Source organism: Salvelinus sp. IW2-2015, linkage group LG13 (assembly GCF_002910315.2).
Source record: "Salvelinus sp. IW2-2015 linkage group LG13, ASM291031v2, whole genome shotgun sequence".
Lineage (NCBI taxonomy): Eukaryota > Metazoa > Chordata > Actinopteri > Salmoniformes > Salmonidae > Salvelinus > Salvelinus sp. IW2-2015.
The window spans coordinates 32,907,382-32,929,155 of record NC_036853.1 but is presented as its reverse complement, the minus strand read 5'-3'; the positions used below and the strand labels follow the sequence as shown (position 1 = coordinate 32,929,155).

Genomic DNA, 21,774 nt, shown 5'->3' with positions numbered 1-21,774 from the left:
AATGACATGAATTACAAAAAAATCCACACATCAAAATATAAATACAAAATGCAAGCAGAAAGAAAAACACGGTCATAGAAACAAAACACATTTATCGGAAGTAAGGTCCTCAATCAGCTTCTTGAATTGCCCTAGAGGCACCAAAACATCACATTTAAGAACATTTTGAAGATTGTTCCACAAATAAAGTGCAAGAAAAACTTAAAGCTGATTTACTTAACCCCGTAGAGACCAAAGGAATTTCCAGAGTTAGCCATCCCTGAGACCGGGTGTGGTAACTAGTATGGCTAAAGTTGAGTAAGTATGTTAGGTACAGTGGAACTTTTTGTAAAAGGGCTTTATAAATGAATCAACCTATGTGACATCAAAGAGGGCCAACCAGCTTTCTGGTAGAGAATGCAGTGATGAGTACTAAAATGGTCGCCTGTAATAAAGCGCAGTGCGCTATGATAAACTGCATCTAACGGCTTTAATGAAGTGGCAGCTGCGTTCGTATAGATGATGTCGCCGTAGTCTCGGCCCGATGGGAACGTTGACTGAATCTGAACCCGCTTTCTACTATTTAGCGAGAGAGCAGGAACTATTTATATAGAAGATGCACATTTTCATTCTCAGCTTCTTAACTAACTCATCAATATGATTTTTARGAAGACAGCTTTTCATCTTTCCAGATGCCCATATATTTGTAAGCAGGGACACAATCAATATGGACACCATCCAAAGTACACATGCATAAATAATTAGTTATTTTTATGCGCTCTAGAGAACAACAAATACTTMGTTTTACCTGCATTCAATATTAATTTCAGGTCAATAAAGGCAGATTGTAGTTCAGATAGAGCCTGGTCAGCTGTGGGGGCAATAGCATACACAACAGTATCATCGGCATACAAGTGTAGGTTACATTTATTTTGACAGACATGTAAACAATAAAAAGTACAGGACTTAGAATCGACCCCTGCTGGACACCTTTCTTAATATCCGGGAAACCTGCTCTTTCTCTCACTCCATGTGCACTCTAACCTCTTGTCCTCTTCCCTCCATCCATCTTATGATAATTCATGATCCTTTCTTAGAAAGCAGCGTACAGGACAACATAATCAATCCACTTGACTGCATGATGATGTAGGGAACCACGGTGAGCTTCACTGTCATAATGAAAAACTCTCAGTCGTCATCATTCACAACATGTCCCTTGTCATTCTAAGAAATGCCATTCATGTTAAATTGAGTGTGAGAACCTTCCGAGCGTGGATGCAGAGTGTGAGAACCTTTCTCAGTGGATGCAGTGGATTCTCAGAATTGAGGCAGTGTCTCTCTCACACAGTGTGGTCCCCTTGTGATTCACCAGTTCAGAACGTCTCAGTGCTTTCTGTGAGGAGAAGGAGGGAAAGAGAGAGAGAGAGAGAGAGAGAGAGAGAGAGAGAGAGAAGAGGATGATGAGAGAGGGAACACATGTCAGCCTTCTGTTGATTGATGAGTCAGAGGAGCTCAGTGTTCCGTGACCCTTGACCTTACCCTGCCATTACCAGGCCGTCCATCCAGCATGAGTATTGACAGGCTGTGACATTAAAGTGACGAGCCGGAAGTGGGGTATGCCCCTTAACACCCCATAACCACTTGTTACTTTCCTTTTGACTTCTCTCTCACGACAATTTTGTACAAATTCAATCCAGTCCAGTCAAGTCTAGTCCAGTTCAGTACACTCTCTCTCTCTGACTCTCTCTCTCTGACTCTCTCTCACACTCTCTCTCTCGCTGACTCTCTCAACACTCTCTCTCTCTCTGACTCTCTCTCTCTTCTCTTCTGACTCTCTCTCACCGACTCTCTCTCTCTCTCTCTCTGACTCTCTCACACTCTCTCCACTCTGTCTGTCTGTCTCTCTCTCTCTCTCTGACTCATCTCTCTCATTCTGTCTGTCTGTCTGTCTGTCTGTCGTCGTCTGTCTGTCTGTCTGTCTGTCTGTTTCTGTCTGTCTGTCTGTCTGTCTGTCTGTCTGTCTGTCTGTCTGTCTGTCTGTCTGTCTGTCTGTCTGTCGTCTGTTCTGTCTGTCTGTCCTCTGTCTGTCTGTCCGTCTGTCTCTGTGTCATTCTGTCTCTGTCTCTGTCTCTGTCTCTGTCTCTCTCATTCTGTCTCTCTCATTCTGTTCTCTCTCATTCTGTCTCTGTCTCTCTCTTTCTGTCTCTGTTCTCTCTCATTCTGTTCTTGTCTCTCTCTCTCATTCTGTCTCTGTCTCTCTCTCTCATTCTGTCTGTCTCTCTCATTCTGTCTCTCTCTCTCTCATTCTGTCTGTCTTTCACAGTTCTATTCCATGTCTAGTTTGGCTAATCAATGCCTTTCATTGCCACTCTAGAGAACTCCCACTGGATGATTGATATTACAACAAATCCACACAGTTTCTAACCGTGCGTAATCGCCTCTATGAACATGGATTTTCAGTCTTGTTTCAGTTGCCTTCCTAGCTCTCAGTTTGGCTGAAAGAGCCTGGTATTAGCAGGGGCGGAGGCCATACTCTGGGCATCCCCTCCAATGCGCCAGGAAAAATGCCCCAGCTGCCCCTTCCTCTGTCACACTGACATACACAGATACACACTGGGACAGTCAAGGTATACTGGTGGCATAGCTTATGAATACGGTGCATATATTGGTGGCATAGCATATGCATAAGCATGTAATCAAATGCACACTAGAGCTTTTAAGGTAGTACTGATGGCTGGTGAATGTGCAGTGAAAGGCATGTCCTGGTGCATGCATGGATGGCATAGCTCATGCAGTTTAAGCTTGTACTAAAAGGCACGACACAGCACGTGCTAGTGCATTAAGCATGTGTAGCAAGCTAGATGCGTGGATTACAGGTCTAGACATGTGCTCTTCCGATATGTGCAGTGCAGTATATATGCTATTGCTATGTACGCTAGAAACGGTATGCCTATGTATCTAGTGGAGCATGGCAGATAATGGCTAGTAATGGATATTATTCTCTCTAGACATGTGTGGCAGTGTGGACATGTATTACACAGAAACACAGTAGATACACAACTCTATTCCCCCTCTATCCTATGTATCAGGGGGATAGTAGTGAGTCCTTTCCAGAGAATCCGCTCCAGGTCATAGTGTTTGCCCTCTGTTGTCAGAGAGAGCACAGCTCCTCACTCACCAGGGGGAGGAAGTGCTAGCTGGACTCACAGAGTGTGAAAGAGAGAGAGAGAGAGAGAGAGAGAGAGATAGAGAACAAGAGAGGAGAGTCACGACTAAGTGTTGGATTTTGATATTGACCTCACTGCTGCAGTGTGTTTGATGGTTGTTTGATGGCAGTTGATGGATTAGTTGATGATTATTTCTGGTTGTTGATGGTGTATGCTTGAACGTTGCATTTGTGACAGTGGAAGTTGGTTACTTTATACAGTCAGTGTTGTGTGATTGATGTGTGTATGATGGTGATTAGGTGTGTGTGTGTTGATACGCGAGTTGTGTGTTGTATGTGAGGTGTGTGTGTTTGATGGTGCTGGGTAACTGGGCTGTTGGGGCTATGTATCGGCGGTCGCCCTGTCACAGAAGCAGGGCCCACTTTGACTTTAGCGAGGACGTCATCAAGGGACTCCATGCCTCCAGCCACACTCACAGGTCAGACCAATGTTATACTGTACCTCTCTGCCTTCCCTTCTCTCTCTCTCTCTCTCTCTCTCTCTGTCTCTGCACCTCTCGTTCTCCCTCTCTCTCAAATCATCTGTCTGCCTTTCTGTCCTTCTCCCTGTCTCTCTCTCAGATCTTTCTCTCGTGGTTCTCTGCTATTCTCATGTTCAGTTTAGTGTGTGATGTGTTGCCAGTACGCTCATTTCATCTTTACAGATAGCATCCAGTGCTTGTTATGCTTGCTTTTCAGTTCTCACTCTCTCTTAGTCTCCCCTCTATGTGCCTCTCCCTCTTGCTCTGCATGGACAGACCCCCCCCCACTGAATATCTTGTTCCCATGTTCAGTCTCTAGTTATATATTTGAAGGGGATTAGGAATATGAGTGTATGTGTGTGAGGGAGGGAATAATATAGCTTGAGGGTGTGGCATTTGGTTTGTCACACTGTTGTGGTGTGAGTCTATATAGTTGGCAGTTCTGGACTACTGGTCCATCCAGATCCAGCTGTGCTGCTGTTACCTAAAGCTCACCTACAGTACTGTCCCTGGTGTAATGCAATTTCCTTAATGTAGCCCGCTGATAACGCAACTAAACACTCCCTGCAGGATTGGTACTAGCGCTCCACTGTGCCTCGCAAATGTTTCGTGTCACCCTCCTTGTTTATCCAAGCGCGCGACAGTTATTCTCTCCAACACCGCTTTGCAACTGCTCATGTTTATGTCGTGCAAACACATTATGCTCTACAAAGCCAATATTGCTCATGCAGAGTTATTCCGTCTTGAGTGGATTTGCATTGCAGGGTTACGCACATTACTCTTTCACGTGACTCTGACCAGGATAACATCATCATCATGGTGAAATTGTAGATTGTTGTTGTGGGGAAGCAGAGAGAGGGGGCAGCAGGCATGACGCGCATGGGTCTAACCCAGCCAGTTCAGTAGCAGGCAGCCTTGGCTGAGACTGGTTCTGTGGTCCCTCAGGCCTCTGGCTGCAGATATCTATGGATGTAAGGCCACTGGGCTCCAGGGTAGTACAAGTTCAACCACAGCAGCAGCGTTGGGTTCTGGCTGCAGCTCTCATGGTTAGGGAGTTTCTCCATAGCCACAGCAGCAGTACTGGTACTGGCCTGGGAGACTCCAGCCAGACCAGACCCACGTTTTAAGAACTAAGATTTCCTGTGGAAAGTACTGTACAGTCAGTCAGTGCATGTGGAAGTGGAAATAACCACACAGTCAGATGTATGTATGTATTTGTGTGTGTGTGTGTGTGTGTCTGACACGTGACAGGGATAATTAGTATACACTTGTGCTTGTCTGTTCATGTGAGAATGTCTGTGAGGAGTTTGTGTGTGTTGTGATACTGTGGTCTATCTGAGTTTGCTTTTGCATACATCCTGTAGGAAGCTGTGTGCTGGTGATGATGGCGATTATGACAACACAAGAGTGAACAACATAGTGGGAAGTGGTTGTTGAATTACTATCAGGAGACGAGGGAACAAATCCTGTTTCGGACAACCTAGAGAGGTTTTCCCTTCACACACGTACGCAAGATTACGCTCACTCAAGACTCACACAGAGAGAGAGAGCGAGAGAGAGAGCGAGAGAGAGAGCGAGAGAGAGAGAGAGAGAGAGAGAGAGAGATAGAGAGAGAGGAGTGAAGGCTAACTCAGAGCAGAGTTTAACCTAGGGTAACTTGACTTTGTACACAGCCCATGGAATGAATGCCATTTAAATCAAGTTCTGTTTAGTTACGCAGCCCAGCCATGGACCGCACTCTCTCGCCTTCTCTTTCTCCTGCTCTCCCACTTGCTCCCTGCTCTCTCTCTCTCTCTCTCTCTCTCACTCTCCCAAAATCATGTGACATAGTGAATTATGATCTGACACGACTAACCATAAGTCTCTCACAATGAGGACGTCTGGAGGGGAAAAAAAGATGCAAATAAGAATGCTTTGTTTGTTGTTGTTTATTCAAAAGTGTCCTCTTATTTGCATATCCTAGCATGACGGCTTTGCAACGTCATAGTTTCTGCATTCTAGATTCAGTTTGTTGGCCTCTTAAGTGTGCATTTGTAAATTCACTCTAGAAGTGTCAAAGTGCACTCTGGGCATTCGCTCATTCTGAGCGTTGTCATATTGTTTGTTTGTAAATTGAGTGTTTCGCTCTCAGAGTGTTCAGAGTGTACACTGAACACTCTGGCCGAGGAGTACAGCTGACCCGAGCCTTCTGACCTCACGACGGCAGCCAAGCACCCGAGCTAACAGGCTAAAGTTGGCTAGCTTGCTAGCTACTTCCAGRCACAAATGAGAGAACACGTCGCTCTAAACATTTTACTCGCCCTAGCAGAGTAAAGATCTTGGTTAGTGATTAACTGTGTAACGGGCAACAATTTCATGGAGTTTTTCAGCCGATGTTTACTTACACCTGTCGTAACAACTGAGTTTAGGATGTTTGTAAAAATTTTCTGGCGCTCTGGCACTCTCAAACCAGAGTGCTCTGAAATCGGAGTAATTGCCAGTGTGAAATTACTAAAACCGAATTTTCGTTCTTGAGCATTTTCAGTGTGMTATCTTCACATACGTCCACTTCATTTCAACTGAATATGTTTCTGTTCACTACACTGAATCTCTTATCATGTCAAGGACTAGACCTTTATTCTTTCATCATCAAGGGCATGTCCATCAAACTGATGCAGAGCCATGGTAGTTGTATTGCACTGTGTAGTCTCTATTCTCTGACTCTGTCACATGTGCAGAGTGTGGGCTGGACTGAGTTTGGGTACTGAACGCTGAATGTTCTTCCTTCCCACCACCAGAACCATGCAGGCCAGACTAGAGCTTTGGAAAAACACACTGATTGGGAATTCCGAGGAATTTTCCCTTTTTGCCTCCAATCCCAGAAAGTAGCCTGAAGGATGAGGCAAAGTTTACCACCAAAAAGAGTTGAGTGATGAAATGCAGTTACTACACCAGGAGTGATCGGTGCTTTTGTTGTCTCTGGCTTTTCCAAACACTCAACGTGTTGATCTGTGTATGTCTGCTGTGTGTGTGTGCATACTCCCATTTGCATGCTGTGTGCGTTTTGTCGTGTCTGACACCTCTGTGACTGTTTTCCTCTCTGTGTTATAAACTGCCGTCTCAGTCTGGCAGTGTAGACTGTGGTACCATGGAGACAGACACGTCCTGTTTATCCATGCCGCTCTAGTAGTAATTCCACAACAGGAAGTCTCAGTAAATATGCCTTCTCAATGATTCCCTAAGTGTTTTCTGACTCCATCTTACTGCACCTGGCTGAGAATGTGTACTAATTACTGCATGTGCGCATTTACTGTCTACATTACTGTCCACTGCTTTACTGGGAACATTTTTGATTTAAAATAATGGGTGTGTTGGTGGGATTTCTCTGCATATCATGATGACCCAAAAACACTTTATATTATTTMTTATTTGTATTGCCCCATCCACCACCTCCCCTCTTCAGATTAGACATATATATATATATTTTTTTTTACAGCTGGCGGATAATAGGAGGCTTTTTACAGCAACAAGGATGAGGCTGCATGAGTTGGATATACACTACCAGTCAAAAGTTTGGACACACCTACTCATTCCAGGGTTTTCCTTTATTTTTACTATTTTCCACATTGTATAATAATAGAGAAGACATTGACACTATGAAATAACACATGGAATCATGTAGTAACCAAAAAACGTGTTAAACAAATCAAAATATATTTTATATTTGAGATTCTTCAAAGTAGCCACCCTTTGCCTTGATGACAGCTTTGCACACTCTTGGCATTCTCTCAACCAGCTTCATGAGGTAGTCACCTGGAATCCATTTCAATTAACAGGTGTGCCTTGTTAAAAGTTAATTTGTGGAATTTCTTTCCTTCTTAATGTGTTTGAGCCAATCAGCTGTGTTGTGACAAGGTAGGGGTGGTATACAGAAGATTTGTATTTGGTAAAAGACCAAGTCCAGATTATGGCAAGAACAGCTCAAATAAGGAAATAGAAACGACAGTCCATCATTACTTTAAGACATGAAGGTCGGTCAATGCGGAATATTTCAAGAACTTTGAAAGTTTCTTCACGTGCAGTCGCAAAAACCATCGAGCTATGATGAAACTGGCTCTCATGAAGACCGCCACAGGAAAGGAAGACCCAGAGTTACCTCTGCTGTAGAGGATACGTTCATTAGAGTTACCAGCTTCAGAAATTGCAGCCCAAATAAATGCTTCACAGAGTTCAAGTAACATACACATCTCAACATCAACTCTTCAGAGGAGACTGTGTGAATCAGGCCTTCATGGTCGAATTGCTGCAAAGAAACCACTACTAAAGGACACCAATAAGAAGAAGAGACTTGCTTGGGCAAAGAATCACGAGCAACAGATATTAGACCGATGGAAATTTGTTCTTTGGTCTGATGAGTCCAAAGTTTAGATTTTTGGTTCCAACCGCCGTCTCTTTGTGAGATGCAGAGTAGGTGAACGGATGATCTCCACATGTGTGGTTCCCACCGTGAAGCATGGAGGAGGAGGTGTGATGGTGTGGGTGCTTTGCTGGTGACACTGTCAGTGATTTATTTAGAATTCAAGGCACACTTAACCAGCATGGCTACCATAGCATTCTGCAGCTATACGCCATCCCTTCTGGTTTGTGCTTAGTGGGACTATCTTTTGTTTTTCAACAGGACAGTGACCCAACACACCTTCAGGCTGTGTAAGGGCTATTTGACCAAGAAGGACAGTGTTGGAGTTCTGCATCAGATTACCTGGCCTCCAAAATCACCTGACCTCAACCCAATTGAGATGGTTTGGGATAAGTTGGACCGCAGAGTGAAGGAAAAGCAGCCATCAAGTGCTCAGCATATGTGGGAACTCCTTCAAGACTGTTGGAAAAGTATTCCAGGTGAACCTGGTTGAGAGAATGCCAATAGTGTGCAAAGCTGTCATCAAGGCGAAAGGTGGCTATTTGAAGAATCTCAAATATACAATATATTTGATTTAGAACTTTTTTTTGGTTACTACATTATTCCATATGTGTTATTTCATAGTTTTGATGTCTTCACTATTATTCTACAATGTAGAAAATAGTAAAAATAAAGGAAAACCCTGGAATGAGTATATGTGTCCAAACTTTTGACTGGTACTGTATATAGCATTCTGTTGGTGGCAAGATTTTTTTTAGAATCATTTMAATTGAAAAAGTGTTGAATCAAGTGTTGTTTTTATTATTAGTTCATAAACCATGTACTCTGGAATCGGTACATCAAAAATGTCTTCCTATTTATTTTGCAGTTTCATTTTTGTCCTCAAATTAAAGTGCTATATTTTCCTATTTATGCCAATTCTTTTCAGCCAATTTGTATCTTCAATATATGGCAGACAAACAAGTTCCCTACCTTCTCCCTCTTCCACTTGCCGCCTCCGTTTTTGTGGTAAAGCTGCAATCAGTTGGTTATAAGTTTGGATTGAGCAGACATTCCCATATATTTTCGATAGCTGCATATGTGACATAACTCCATCGTTTCTATTCATAATATCATTAATAAATATAATACACTTTTTTTTATTCCGTAAAGAACGTTTTTTTATTCATCAGTATATTTGAGTTTAATAATAATATCGGTTGTAATATTTGTTCTATCTTTTCTGGAGGATAGAACTGAAATTGTAACCAGCATTGTATGGTTTGTTAAAGAAAGGGCGATACTTTAAACAAAATGACATTTTCAATTAGTCGGAAATGAGAAGTTGTAATCTGTATAAAGGGCGTGTTTGAACAAAGGATGAGCCTTAATTAATAATTCACTGGAGAACCATTTTGGGTTTAAGTATAACTTCTGTGTGAGTGAAGCTTTTAGTGAGAGGTTTAAAGCTTTAATATTTCATCATTCTATCCCCCCAAACTCATATTCATTATGTAAATAGGCACGTTTAACCTTGTGTGGTTTAGCATTCCAAATAAAATGAAATATTTTTTGCTCATATGATTTAAAAAAACGAGTTGTCTGGAGTAGGCAGCGCCATTAGTAAGTAACTAAACTGTGATAGAACCAAAGAGTTAATCAATGTGATTTTTACATAAATAGACAAGTATTTACCTCTCCATGTTTGCAGAATCTTGTCTAATTTTGCAAACTTTCTATTGAAATTGATTGTGGTAAGTTCATTTATATTTTGGGAGATAGGAATACCAAGTATGCYTACTTCACCATCCGCCCATTTTATTGGTAAACTACAAAGTAGCGTAGACACTGTGTTTTCTAACGACCCAATACGTAATATGGTACACTTGTTCTAATTAGGTTTTAATCCAGAGAGGCTAGAAAAGTGATCAAGATCTTCAATGAGACTGTGCAGGGGAGGGGTCCAGATTGCGGACTTAAGACAAAACTAGAGTCATCGRCATACATTGACACCTTTGTTTTTATCCCCTGGATTTCTAACCCATTGATGTTCTTGTTGGATTTCATTTTTATAGCTAGCATTTTAATGGCCATAATAAATAGAAAAGCTCAATACTTTCTGAGAAGTAACCATTATTTACTATTTTACACCAGAGGTTGCTGTACATAACTTTAACCTATTGTATAAGAGAATCGCCCAAATTAAAGTAATCCAGGCATTTATATTTAAATTATAGTCGTACTTTATCAAACGCCTTTTCAAAATCTGCTATGAAGACCAGGTCTGGTATCTTTSATGTTTCATAATGTTCAATTGTTTCAAGTAATTGTCGTATATTATCTCCAATATATCGTCCACGTAAAAAAACCTGTCTGATCAGRATGAACAATATCTGGAAAAACCTTTTTCATTCTATGTACTATGCATTTCGCCAGGATTTTCGCATCACAATATTGAACATTTAAGAGGCCTCCAGTTTTTTAAATGGACTGGATCTTTATACTTACCACCTGAGTCCTGTTTCAGAGTAATGAAATCAGACCTTCTTGTTGAGTACCTGAAAGTCTACCATTTGAAAAAGAGTAATTAAAACATGCTAATAATGGATCTTTGAGTACATCAAAAAAAGGTCTGATATACCTCTACTGGTATACCATCAAGCCCTGGTGGTTTTCCAGAATGAACATATTTTATTGCTTCAAAAAGTTCCTTGTCTGTAAGTTGGCCTTCACACAGGTCTTTCTGTACATTTGTTAATTTTACATTATTATTATTAGGAAAGAAGTTAACATCATTCAGTGGAAATGGAGGAGACTGAAAAGAAAACATATGCTTCAAATATTTCGCTTCCTCTTTCAACATAGAATTTGGTGAATCATGGATGACTCCGATCATTTGTAACGAGTTTCCGTAGATTATTTTTGGTAGCATTTCTATGTTGAAGATTCAATGTAGTGCATTTAAAAAAGAAAATCCATCCAATTCGCTTTATTGATCTTCTTGAATAAGTACCTCCCATTCTTTTTGTTTTTCCTCTAACCTATTTTGTGCCTTTATAGGACAGTTGTCATTACCATCTACCTGCGCTGTTACTTCCTTTATTTCCATTATTAGTCTAATCTCTTTTGACCTCAACCACGTTTGTTTTAATGAGTATAGTATTGAATGGACTCTAAAAGTACATTTAAAGCATCCCATACAATAAGGGGATCTGCTGTACCTATGTTGTGCAGAAAAAAAGTAAATTATGAATTATTTTGTCTTAGTTAAGAACAAATTGTCATCCAATAGGCTTTGATTCAATTTCTAAGTAAATTCTGTAAGAGTTATATGGAGGCCAATTAGATGGTAGTCCAATCGCATTCGGTCTCCTATTAATACTTTTTAAAACTTTTGATGCCAGCAAGAATGAGACCAGGAAGTAACTAAGATGTCCAGCTTGATCAAAACACGTTTTATGTGATTACGTGATGTTATGTGAAGTTAATGTGATAACATGTGACATGTAAAGCAACATGTGATAACATGAAACTACACATGTGAAAACGTGATCACATGTGAAGTGTTCCAAAAACACGTTTTCACATGACTTCACATGTGAAATCATGTGATTTTCCACATGTAAAATTATGTGGTTTATCTGTAAGGGGATGTCCATAGCCCTTCAGTCATTCCCCAATCCCCATGTTTCATGAGCTAAACAGACTTAACTTGACATTGCCCACTGTCTTTGCTCAGTGCTAGGGAAAGACATAACTGTCTTTCCTTCTCGTTTGCTCTCTCCTGGCACTCTCTCGATGTCATTTTCTTAGTCTCTCTTGTTACTGTCTTTCAGTCACTTCATGTCCCCGAATTATCTCCCTCCTACTTCTCACCTCTTGACTCTTCACTAACTTCCTGACTCTCTCTCTACTATTCTCACACTTGCTCCCTCTATATCGCTCCCGATTTCCATGGTATACCCCCCCCCCCCCATCAAGACTGTTGTTAAGGCGGGATGATTCATCTGCATCATGGGGGAAGGATGTACTGTATAAGTCACATAGAGGTCGTTGGGATCACTTCCTGGTTGTTTTTGATGAACAGAGACAATACAGTACTTCATACTTACTGGAAGTTATGGTTTCTACTATACACCGTTTCTCCTCATCCTCACTTCTCTGAAATGAGAGCATAGGTTGAGCTATAATTATGGCCCGGTGTTTTTCCTGGTCAGGTCACATATTAAGCTAAAACTGTCAACTCCCCCTTTCACAGTCAGGTTGGCATCCATTTATACATTCCAGTGGCAATTGAACTGTTGTTCCCTACTCAGGCTCCCAGAGCTGATTTAACCATGGATGTTTCATGTTTCCGTCACATCCACGTCAATGTACTCCATGACCATTCTGAGCCTTTCAGCAGAGGCTCACACATCGGACTCTACCAATCATAGCCAGGCTTCCTGGTTGTGGTGTAATCCTGACCCCTTCATTCCTCAAAGCTCATAATTTAATCCCTGCAGTAAGGGATTTTGCTTTTGCTTGTGTATATCAGCCAACGTGTTTGATAAATAGTTCCTTCTTCTATCTCTCTAGTCAGAAAACAGGAATCTTTGGAGCTAGTGGGAATGATGGATGGAGGAAATGGTACAAAACGTTCTCTCTCTTTCTCTATCTTTTCTGCTCTCTCTCTCGCTCTCTCTCTTCTGTGAAAGACTCTCCACACTTTGTTGTGTTCAGGCAGGCTTATGGCGCAGTCAATCTGATGTCCAACTTGGACTGATATTTTGGGGTAATAGGGCAGGCTTAATTCTATATGTTCTCGCTTTGATTTAGAAAAGAGATGTACAGTGCCTTCGTAAAGTATTCAGACCCCTTGACTTTTTACACATTTTGTTAGGTTACAGCCTTCTTTTAAAATGTATTAAATAGTTTTTCCCCCCTCATCAATCTACACACAATTCCCCATAATGACAAATCAATTTTTGCTAATTTATACAAATAAAATAAAAACTGAAATATCACATTTACATAAGTTTTCAGACCTTTTACTCAGTACTTTGTTGAAGTACCTTCGGCAGCGATTATAGCCTCGAGTCAGGTTGAATGGGGATCGTTGCTGCACAACTATTTTCAGGTCTCTCCAGAGATGTTTGATCGGGTTAAAGTCTGTGCTATGGCTGGGCCACTCAAAGACATTCAGAGACTTGTCCAGAAGCCACTCCTGCGTTGTCTTGGATGTGTGCTTAGGGTCATTGTCCTGTTGGAAGGTGAACCTTCGCCCCAGTCTGAGGTTCTGAGCGCTCTGGAGCAGATTTTCATCTCTTTGTACTTTGCTCCGTTCATCTTTCCATCGATCCTGAGTAGTCTCCCAGTCCCTGCAGCTGAAAAACATCCCCACTGCATGATGCTGCAACCACCATGCTTCACCGTAGGGATGGTGCCAGTTATCCTCCAGACATGACGCTTGGCATTCCGGCCAAAGAGTTCAATCTTGGTTTCATCAGACCATGAGAAACAAGATTCTCTTGTCTGATGAAACCAAGATTGAACATCGAGAGTCCTTTAGGTGCCTTTTGGCAAACTCCAATTAGGCTGTCGTGCATTTTACTGAGTAGTGGCTTCCATCTGGCCACTCTAGCATAAAGGCCTGATTGGTGGGGTGCTGCAGAGATGGTTGTCCTTCTGGAAGGTTCTCACATCTCCACAGAGAGCTCTGTCAGAGTGACCATCAGGTTCTTGGTCACCTCCCTGACCAAGGCCCTTCTCCCCCGATTGCTCAGTTTGGTCAGGAGGCCAGCTCTAGAAAGAGTTTTTTGGTGGTTCCAAACTACTTTCATTTAAGAATGATGGAGGCCACTGTGTTCTTGTGGACCTTCAATGCTTCAGAAATGTTTTGGTACCCTTCCCCAGATCTGTGACTCAACGTAATCCTGTCTCGGAGCTATACGGACAATTCCTGTGACCTCGTGGCTTGGTTTTTGCTCTGACATGCACTGTCAACTGTGGGACCTTATATAGACAGGTGTGTGCCTTTCCAAATCATGTCCAATCTATTGAATTTACCACCGGTGGAGTTGTAGAAACATCTCAAGGATGATCAATGGAAACAGGATGCACCTGAGCTCAATTTCGATTCTCATAGCAAAGGTTCTGAATACTTATGTAACTAAGGTATTTCAGTTTTTTACATGTAATAAATTTGCAAAGAATTCAAAAACCTGTTTTCACTTTGTTATTATGGGGTATGGTCACGATCGTCAATATGAATGGACCAAGGTGCAGCGTGGTAGGCGTACATTTTCCTTTAATAAATGAACACCGAACAAAACAAAAATACTACCAAACGAAACGTGAAGCTAATAATAGTGCTGACATGCAACTATCCTTAGACAAGGTCCCACAAAGCACAAAGGGGAAATGGCTGCCTAAATATGATCCCCAATCAGAGACAACGATAAACAGCCGCCTCTGATTGAGAAGCATACCAGGCCAACATAGACACACAAACACCTAGATGACCCACCCTAGTCACACCCCGACCCAACCAAAATAGAGAATAAAAAGCTCTCTATGATTAGGGCGTGACAGGTATTGTGTGTAGATTGTAATCCATTTTTGAATATGGCTGTAACGTAACAAAATGTGGAAAAAAGTCAAGGTTCTGAATACTTTCCGAAGGCTCTGTATCTAAGTAATTGTGAGCTGGGAGGGTCCTATACAATGTGCACATTACAGTGATGCTGTGGATAGGAAGGACATGCTTAGTGAAGGGGCCTGTGTAGTCTACATGTCATAGGACGTTGGCAAGCCTTGTGGCATAGGCTACAGTTGAATGGAGGCATTTTCAGGATTTACACATGGGGAACATTTGTTAGCAGGGTCCAAAATGATTATATATATATTATTTCATGTATTTCATGCAATTATACATCATTTACATGACATAAGGCATTCACTGAATTGTTTTTAACACCACGCAAATGACTGAAATGAGTGGATACTCTGACACAAATTGAGATCAATCTTTTATCGAATACAACTAGCGACTTTTTCCTTGTTTCAGAGATCTGTATATAATATATTGCATATATACAGTTGAAGTCGGAAGTTTACATACACCTTAGCTAAATACATTTAAACTCAGTTTTTCGCAATTCCTGACATTTAATCCTAGTAAAAATCCCCTGTCTTAGGTCAGTTAGGGTCACCACTTTATTTTAAGAATGTGAATTGTCAGAATAGAGGTTGAGAGAATGATTTATTTCAGCTTTTATTTCTTTCACCACATTCCCAGTGGGTCAGAAGTTTACATACACTCAATTAGTATTTGGTAGCATTGCCTTTAAATTGTTTAACTTGGGTCAAAGGTTTCGGGTAGCCTTCCACAGGCTTCCTACAATACGTTGGGTGAATTCTGGCCCATTCCTCCTGACAGAGCTGGTGTAACTGAGTCGGGTTTGTAGGCCTCCTTGCTCGCACACGCTTTTTCAGTTCTGCCCACAAATGTTCTATCGGATTGAGGTCAGGGCTTTCTGATGGCCACTCCAATACCTTGACTTTGTTGTCCTTAAGCCATTTTGACACAACTTTGGAAGTATGCTTGGGGTCATTGTCCATTTGGAAGACCCATTTGTGACCAAGCTTCAACTTCCTGACTGATGTCTTGAGATGTTGCTTCAATATATCCACATAATTTTCCTCCCTCATGATGCCATCTATTTTGTGAAGTGTCCCAGACCCTCCTGCAGCAAAGCACCCTCACAACATGATGCTGCCACCCCTGTGCTTCACGGTTTGGATGGTGTTCTTCGGCTTGCAAGCCTCCCCCTTTTTCCTCCAAACATAATGATGGTCATTATGGCCAAACAGTTCTATTTTTGTTTCATCAGACCAGAGGACATTTCTCCAAAAAGTACGATCTTTGTCCTCATGTGCAGTTGCAAACTGTAGTCTGGCTTTTTTATGGCGGGTTTGGAGCAGTGGCTTCTTCCTTGCTGAGCGGCCTTTCAGGTTATGTTGATGCAGGACTCGTTTTACTGTGGATATAGATACTTTTGTACCTGTTTCCTCCAGCATCTTCACAAGGTCCTATTGTTCTGGGATTGATTTGCACTTTTCGCACCAAAGTACGTTAATCACTAGGAGACAGAACACGTCTCCTTCCTGAGCGGTATGAAGGCTGCGTGGTCCCATGGTGTTTATACTTGCGTACTATTGTTTGTATAGATTAAGGTGGTACCTTCATGCGTTTGGAAATTGCTCCCAAGGATGAACCAGACTTGTGGAGGTCTACAATTTTTTTTCTCAGGTCTTGGCTGATTTCTTTTGAATTTTCCAAGCAAAGAGGCACTGAGTTTGAAGCTAGGCCTTGAAATACATCCACAGGTACACCTCAAATTGACTCAAATTATGTCAATTAGTCTATTAGAAGCTTCTAAAGCCATGACATAATTTTCTGGATTTTTCCAAGCTGTTTAAAGGCACAGTCAACTTAGTGTATGTAAACTTCTGATCCACTGGAATTGTGATACAGTGAATTATAAGTGAAATAATCTGTCCATAAACAATTGTTGGAAAAATGACTTGTGTCATGCACAAAGTAGATGTCCTAAGCGACTTGCCAAAACTATAGTTTGTTAAAAACTTCTTAGGGCTGCAATCCCGTTAACGGGATCGATATGACAACAGCCAGTGAAAGTGCAGGGCGCCAAATTCAAACAACAAAAATCTCATAATTAAAATTCCTCAAGCATATATGTATTTCACACCATTTTAAAGATACACTTCTTGTTAATCCCACCACAGTGTCCGATTTCAAAAAGGCTTTACAGCGAAAGCACCACAAACGATTATGTTAGGTCACCGCAAAATCACAGAAAAACACAGCCATTTTTCCAGCCAAAGACAGGAGTCACAAAAAGCAGAAATAGAGATAAAATGAATCACTAACCTTTGATGATCTTCATCAGATGACACTCATAGGACTTCATGTTACACAATACATGTATGTTTTGTTCGATAAGTTCATATTTATATCCAAAAACCTGTTCAGAAATGCCTCGAAAATATCAGAAAAATTGCAGAGAGCCACATCAAATAACAGAAATACTCATCATAAACTTTGATGAAAGATACATGTTTTACATAGAATTAAAAATACACTTGTTCTTAGCAACCGCTGTGTCAGATTTCAAAAAACCTTTACGGCAAAAGCACAATATTCAATAATCTGAGAACAGCGTTCAGCACAAAAAGGAAGCCATACAGTTACCCGCCAAATTGTGGAGTTATAAATAGCATTATAAATCTTCACTTACCTTTGCTGATCTTCGTCGGAATGCACTCCCAGGAGTCCCACTTCCACAAGAAATGTTTGTTTTGTTCGGTAATGTCCATCATTTAGTTCCAAATAGCTATCTTTGTTAGCGTGTTTGGTAAACAAATCCAAAGTCAGAAGCGCGTTCACTAAAAGCAGACGAAATGTCAAAATGTTCCGTAACAGTCAGTAGAAACATGTCAAACGATGTATTGAATCAATCTTTAGGATGTTTTTAACATAAATCTTCAATAAAGTTCCAACCATTGTCTTCAGAAGTGCGATGGAACAGAGCTCCCTCTCATGTGAACGTGCATGGTCAGAGCATGGTCAGGTCATGGTAGACCTTACTCATTCCCGTCTCCTTCGGCCCCACATCACAGTAGAAGCATCAGACAAGGTTCTACAGACTGTTGACACCTAGTGGAAGCCGTAGGAAGTGCAAACTGATCCATATCCCACTGTGTATTCGATAGGCGATGAGTTGAAAACCTACAAACCTCAGATTTCCCACTTCCTGGTTGGATTTTTTTCTCAGGTCTTTGCCTGCCATATGAGTTCTGTTATACTCACAGACATCATTCAAACAGTTTTAGAAACTTCCGAGTGTTTTCTAGCCAATACTAATAATTATATGCATATATTAGTAACTGGGACTAAGGAGCAGGCAGTTTACTCTGGGCACCTCTGGGCACCTTTTCATCCAAGCTACTCAATACTGCCCCTGCAGCCACAAGAAGTTAACAAGAAATTTGTGGAGTGGTTGAAAAATTAGTTTTAATGACTCCAACCTAAGTGTATGTAAACTTCCGACTTCAACTGTATATTGCATCCCAATATTGTACAATCTGTGTCGCTTCATTGGCCTGGGCTATTGTTTGTTTGAATTCAAGACCATTTTTTATTAAAAGTATGAATTTCAGCAACCTGTGGAAGAGCCGCAATTCTATGGGACAAACATAGGTACAGGTAAGCGTTTTTAGAATTGGCGTTTTTACGAGTATCGACTGATGGTGACTCAATGTTTTTAGCTAATCGTGCGACCAGTTATCAATACTTAACTCTGCCTCGATATAAGAGAACGGAGTTAAGCGTTCCTTAGCTAGTGTAGGTGATCACATTGCCCCACACTGTCCAAACAGAGTTGACATTTTGCTTACTGTTTACTTAATAAGGGGGTAGTGGTAGTGAACCATGTGTTTCAGATGCCCTACAGTATAGTGCCAAAGCCTTAGCCTCAGTAACCTTATGTAATTCTTTCATAAGATTACTTATCACTAATACCGCAAACACTGGGCCCAGCACAGCCTGCTGTGTGTGTCCTGTTGTTTTTATCAGAGGTCAGCCCTGAGGTGCGTGTTTTGATCTTCTGTTAATTTCTGAGCGGTTGTTTTGGTCCCTGTACCGGGTCCGGGGAGAGGAAGTGTTACCCACTCTGTCAGTTTCGGTCATACAGTATAATTTCAAAGTTAAAGCGCTTGTCTTTTTGGAAATTGAGCTCCAATTTTACTGCTGGCAATGTCCTAAACATTACCCTGCCAGAGAGGACAGGCCTTCTGACACACACATGCGCACACATATTCACACATTACTGTGTCCTCCTCTCATCAGGCCCTATCCAGATCACATGCATCAGTGGTCCCAGGCTGGTTTCCTGAATCAGATGGTGTGTTTTAATTGTTTATCTTCTCTGTACTCTGATTGGCGATCTTTCATGTGTGTGCGTGTGTTTGTGAGAGTTTCAGAAGACCTCTGCCCTCCTCTCTGCTGAGCCTCCTGCAGCGAGGAGTAACAGAGGTCACCGCTCGTTTCCCCCTCTTCCCCGTCATCTCCCACTTGCTGCCTGGGAAAACCTTGAGACTTTTCAGAAGATATCTCTCCCGGGAATGTTTGTCAAGATCCCTCTCTCTTTTCCTCAAACCCCTACCAGTGTTGGAAAAAGTACTCAAATGTCATACTTGAGTAAAAGTAAAGATACATTAATATAAAATTACTAGTAAAAGTGAAAGTCACCAAGTAAATTCTACTTGTGTAAAAGTCTAAAAGTATACGGTTTTAAATATACTTGTATCAAAAGTAGATCAATTGCAAAAGTAAAAGTATAAATCATTTCAAATTACTTCTATTAGGCAGTCCAAACGGCACAATTGTATTGTTTTTTTAGTTTACAGATAGTCAAGGGCACACTCCAACACTCAGACATAATTTACAAATTAAGCATGTGAGTCTGCCAGATAAGAGGCAGTAGGGATGACATGGGATGTTCTCTTGATGAGTGTGAATTGAACCATTTTCCTGTCCTGTTAAGCATTCAAAATGTAACGAGTACTTTTGGGTGTTCGGGGAATTGTATGGAGTAAAAAGTACATTATTTTCTTTAGGAATGTAGTGAAGTAAAAGTAAAAGTTGTCAAAAATATAAATAGTGAAGTAAAGATAACCCCAAAAACTACTTAAGTATTGCTTTAAAGTATTTTTACTTAGGTACTTTAGCAACATCTATGTCAAAATTTCTTTTTTTCCCCCAGTTTGTATCAGTTAGGCCTATAGTTTCATGATGTGTCACTATCCTGTCCATGACTGATGAAACCAATGATTGGCATTTCCTAAAAAAAGTGTCAGTGTAATATAATCCTGATTGTCATCCATGCTCGTGCTCTTTGTCATGGGTATGTTAGGCCATCTACGTATTGTAGTCTAGACTTTTGTCAAGACCTTGAAACTTTTAGATTTAGATCAACTTTTATTTCCCAAAGGAACATATTAATTTGTGGTGTCAGTGAGTTGCACATACAAGGACAGGCAGGCGCTCAGGCCTCTGTTCTGTACCTGGCCTGTAGGTGGAAAGTATTAAAGATAATAAATCCCATTTAGGAGACACTTTTATCCAAAGCAACTTGCAGGATCAAACCCACAACCCTTGGTGTTGCAAGCACCCTATTCTACCGACTGAGCCACAAAGGACCAGTAGAAAACATGTAGTAATTGTGTTACTAACATTGATGTCTCTGTGTTGTGTTGCAGCTTTGATGTGGAGAATGGCCCTTCAGCCAGCTGTAGTCCGTTGGACCCCTCGGCCTCTCCCGGGTCAGGCCTGGTTCTACACACCAATTTCCCCGGACACAACCAACGCAGAGAGTCCTTCCTGTACCGCTCAGACAGCGACTACGACCTCTCGCCCAAGTCCATGTCCCGCAACTCATCCATTGCATCTGAACTGTATGTTTTCACGCACGCACCACACATACATGTACACACACTCATACAGATACACACACGCACACACACCACCACACACTCACACACATACATGTACACACACACACACACACACCATGAAGTGATCTGGATATGTGTTCCATTGTGTTTGATCCATGTCCCCTAGTACAGAGGTACATCACATGACACCCGTTTCTATGGAAACTACTACCACTAATAGTGATGAGTGGAAAAAGTGCTCCAAAAGAGGCTAATTTGTAACCGAAATGACCAAGTATAGTGACAGATTCAGCCGATGATAGAAAGATCTTAAAGTCCCTATGACTCCAAACACAGAACAGTGGAAAGAAGTGGAAAGTCCTTTAACAAGGAACATCCAGTGTTTGACCTAACAACATTACATTCCAGTAGAACAAGTGTTACTTACTTGCACATTACTTCCTCTGTTACCTAAGTGAATTCTGGGGATATTTAGTCACGTCAGAGTGTAACTGGTTCTTATTGCTTAACGTCTTTATGTGACAAAGTCCTATTTTGGCACTGATGTACCAATGGGCCTATCATGCAAAGGGCCATTTGAGCTCTGATCTGATTGTGATTTTTGGCTGTGGAGTCGGTCGGTCGCCTGTTTGGTCTCCATGGCTGAACAACAGGCACAGTTTAGGGAATCGGGACTCTCGTCACTCGCACAGACTTGGCCCAGTAACTAACTGACACATACCTTCATAATGACTACCTCCTTAGATGTGGTTGAAAGTAACATTCTTGCCCCTGGTGTTGAACCAATGGACTGATGGAGCCCATTCACCCTGATATGTGTTCACTGGTACAGTTCCAAATGCGTTCTTGATTATGTTTACGATGTGTCGCTGACGTGTTTTTTTGTTTGCGTTTACAGACACGGTGATGACTTGATAGTAACGCCATTTGCTCAGGTAATTATATTCTAATCCCACCACATCTGTCCTTTTCCTCAATTCTGTACTGTAGCACAGCTACATTCAGCCCACTTTGAGAAACCCAGCCCAGTGACTAGGTACTGTGCTGTATTCAAAATGGATGAATGTGTTCTCTTTCGCTCCAGGTCCTCGCAAGCCTTCGAAGTGTAAGAAACAACTTCACAGTCCTGACCAATGTCCAATGTGCTTCCAACAAGTAAGCTTCTGGCCTTATTGGTGATCTGACTGATTCGTTTAGACCACACTAACCACAAT

At 41.5% G+C, this 21,774-nt stretch overlaps 1 protein-coding gene across 2 annotated transcripts in view; it reads left to right on the top strand.

Moving 5' to 3' along the window:
- The window catches only part of LOC111971352 (3',5'-cyclic-AMP phosphodiesterase 4B), a 328,707-nt gene that overhangs the window by 233,279 nt on the left and 73,654 nt on the right, over positions 1–21,774 (top strand). Inside the window, exons 1-4 of one of the 2 annotated variants that reach the window (XM_023998090.2) lie at positions 3,225–3,624; positions 20,366–20,560; positions 21,459–21,495; positions 21,645–21,715. In XM_023998090.2, the coding sequence (XP_023853858.1) occupies positions 3,500–3,624; positions 20,366–20,560; positions 21,459–21,495; positions 21,645–21,715 (428 nt within the window). In that variant the 5' untranslated portion in view covers positions 3,225–3,499. Of the gene's footprint in view, positions 1–3,224; positions 3,625–20,365; positions 20,561–21,458; positions 21,496–21,644; positions 21,716–21,774 lie in introns of those variants that run through there. The other variant, XM_070446234.1, reaches the window with a different exon arrangement.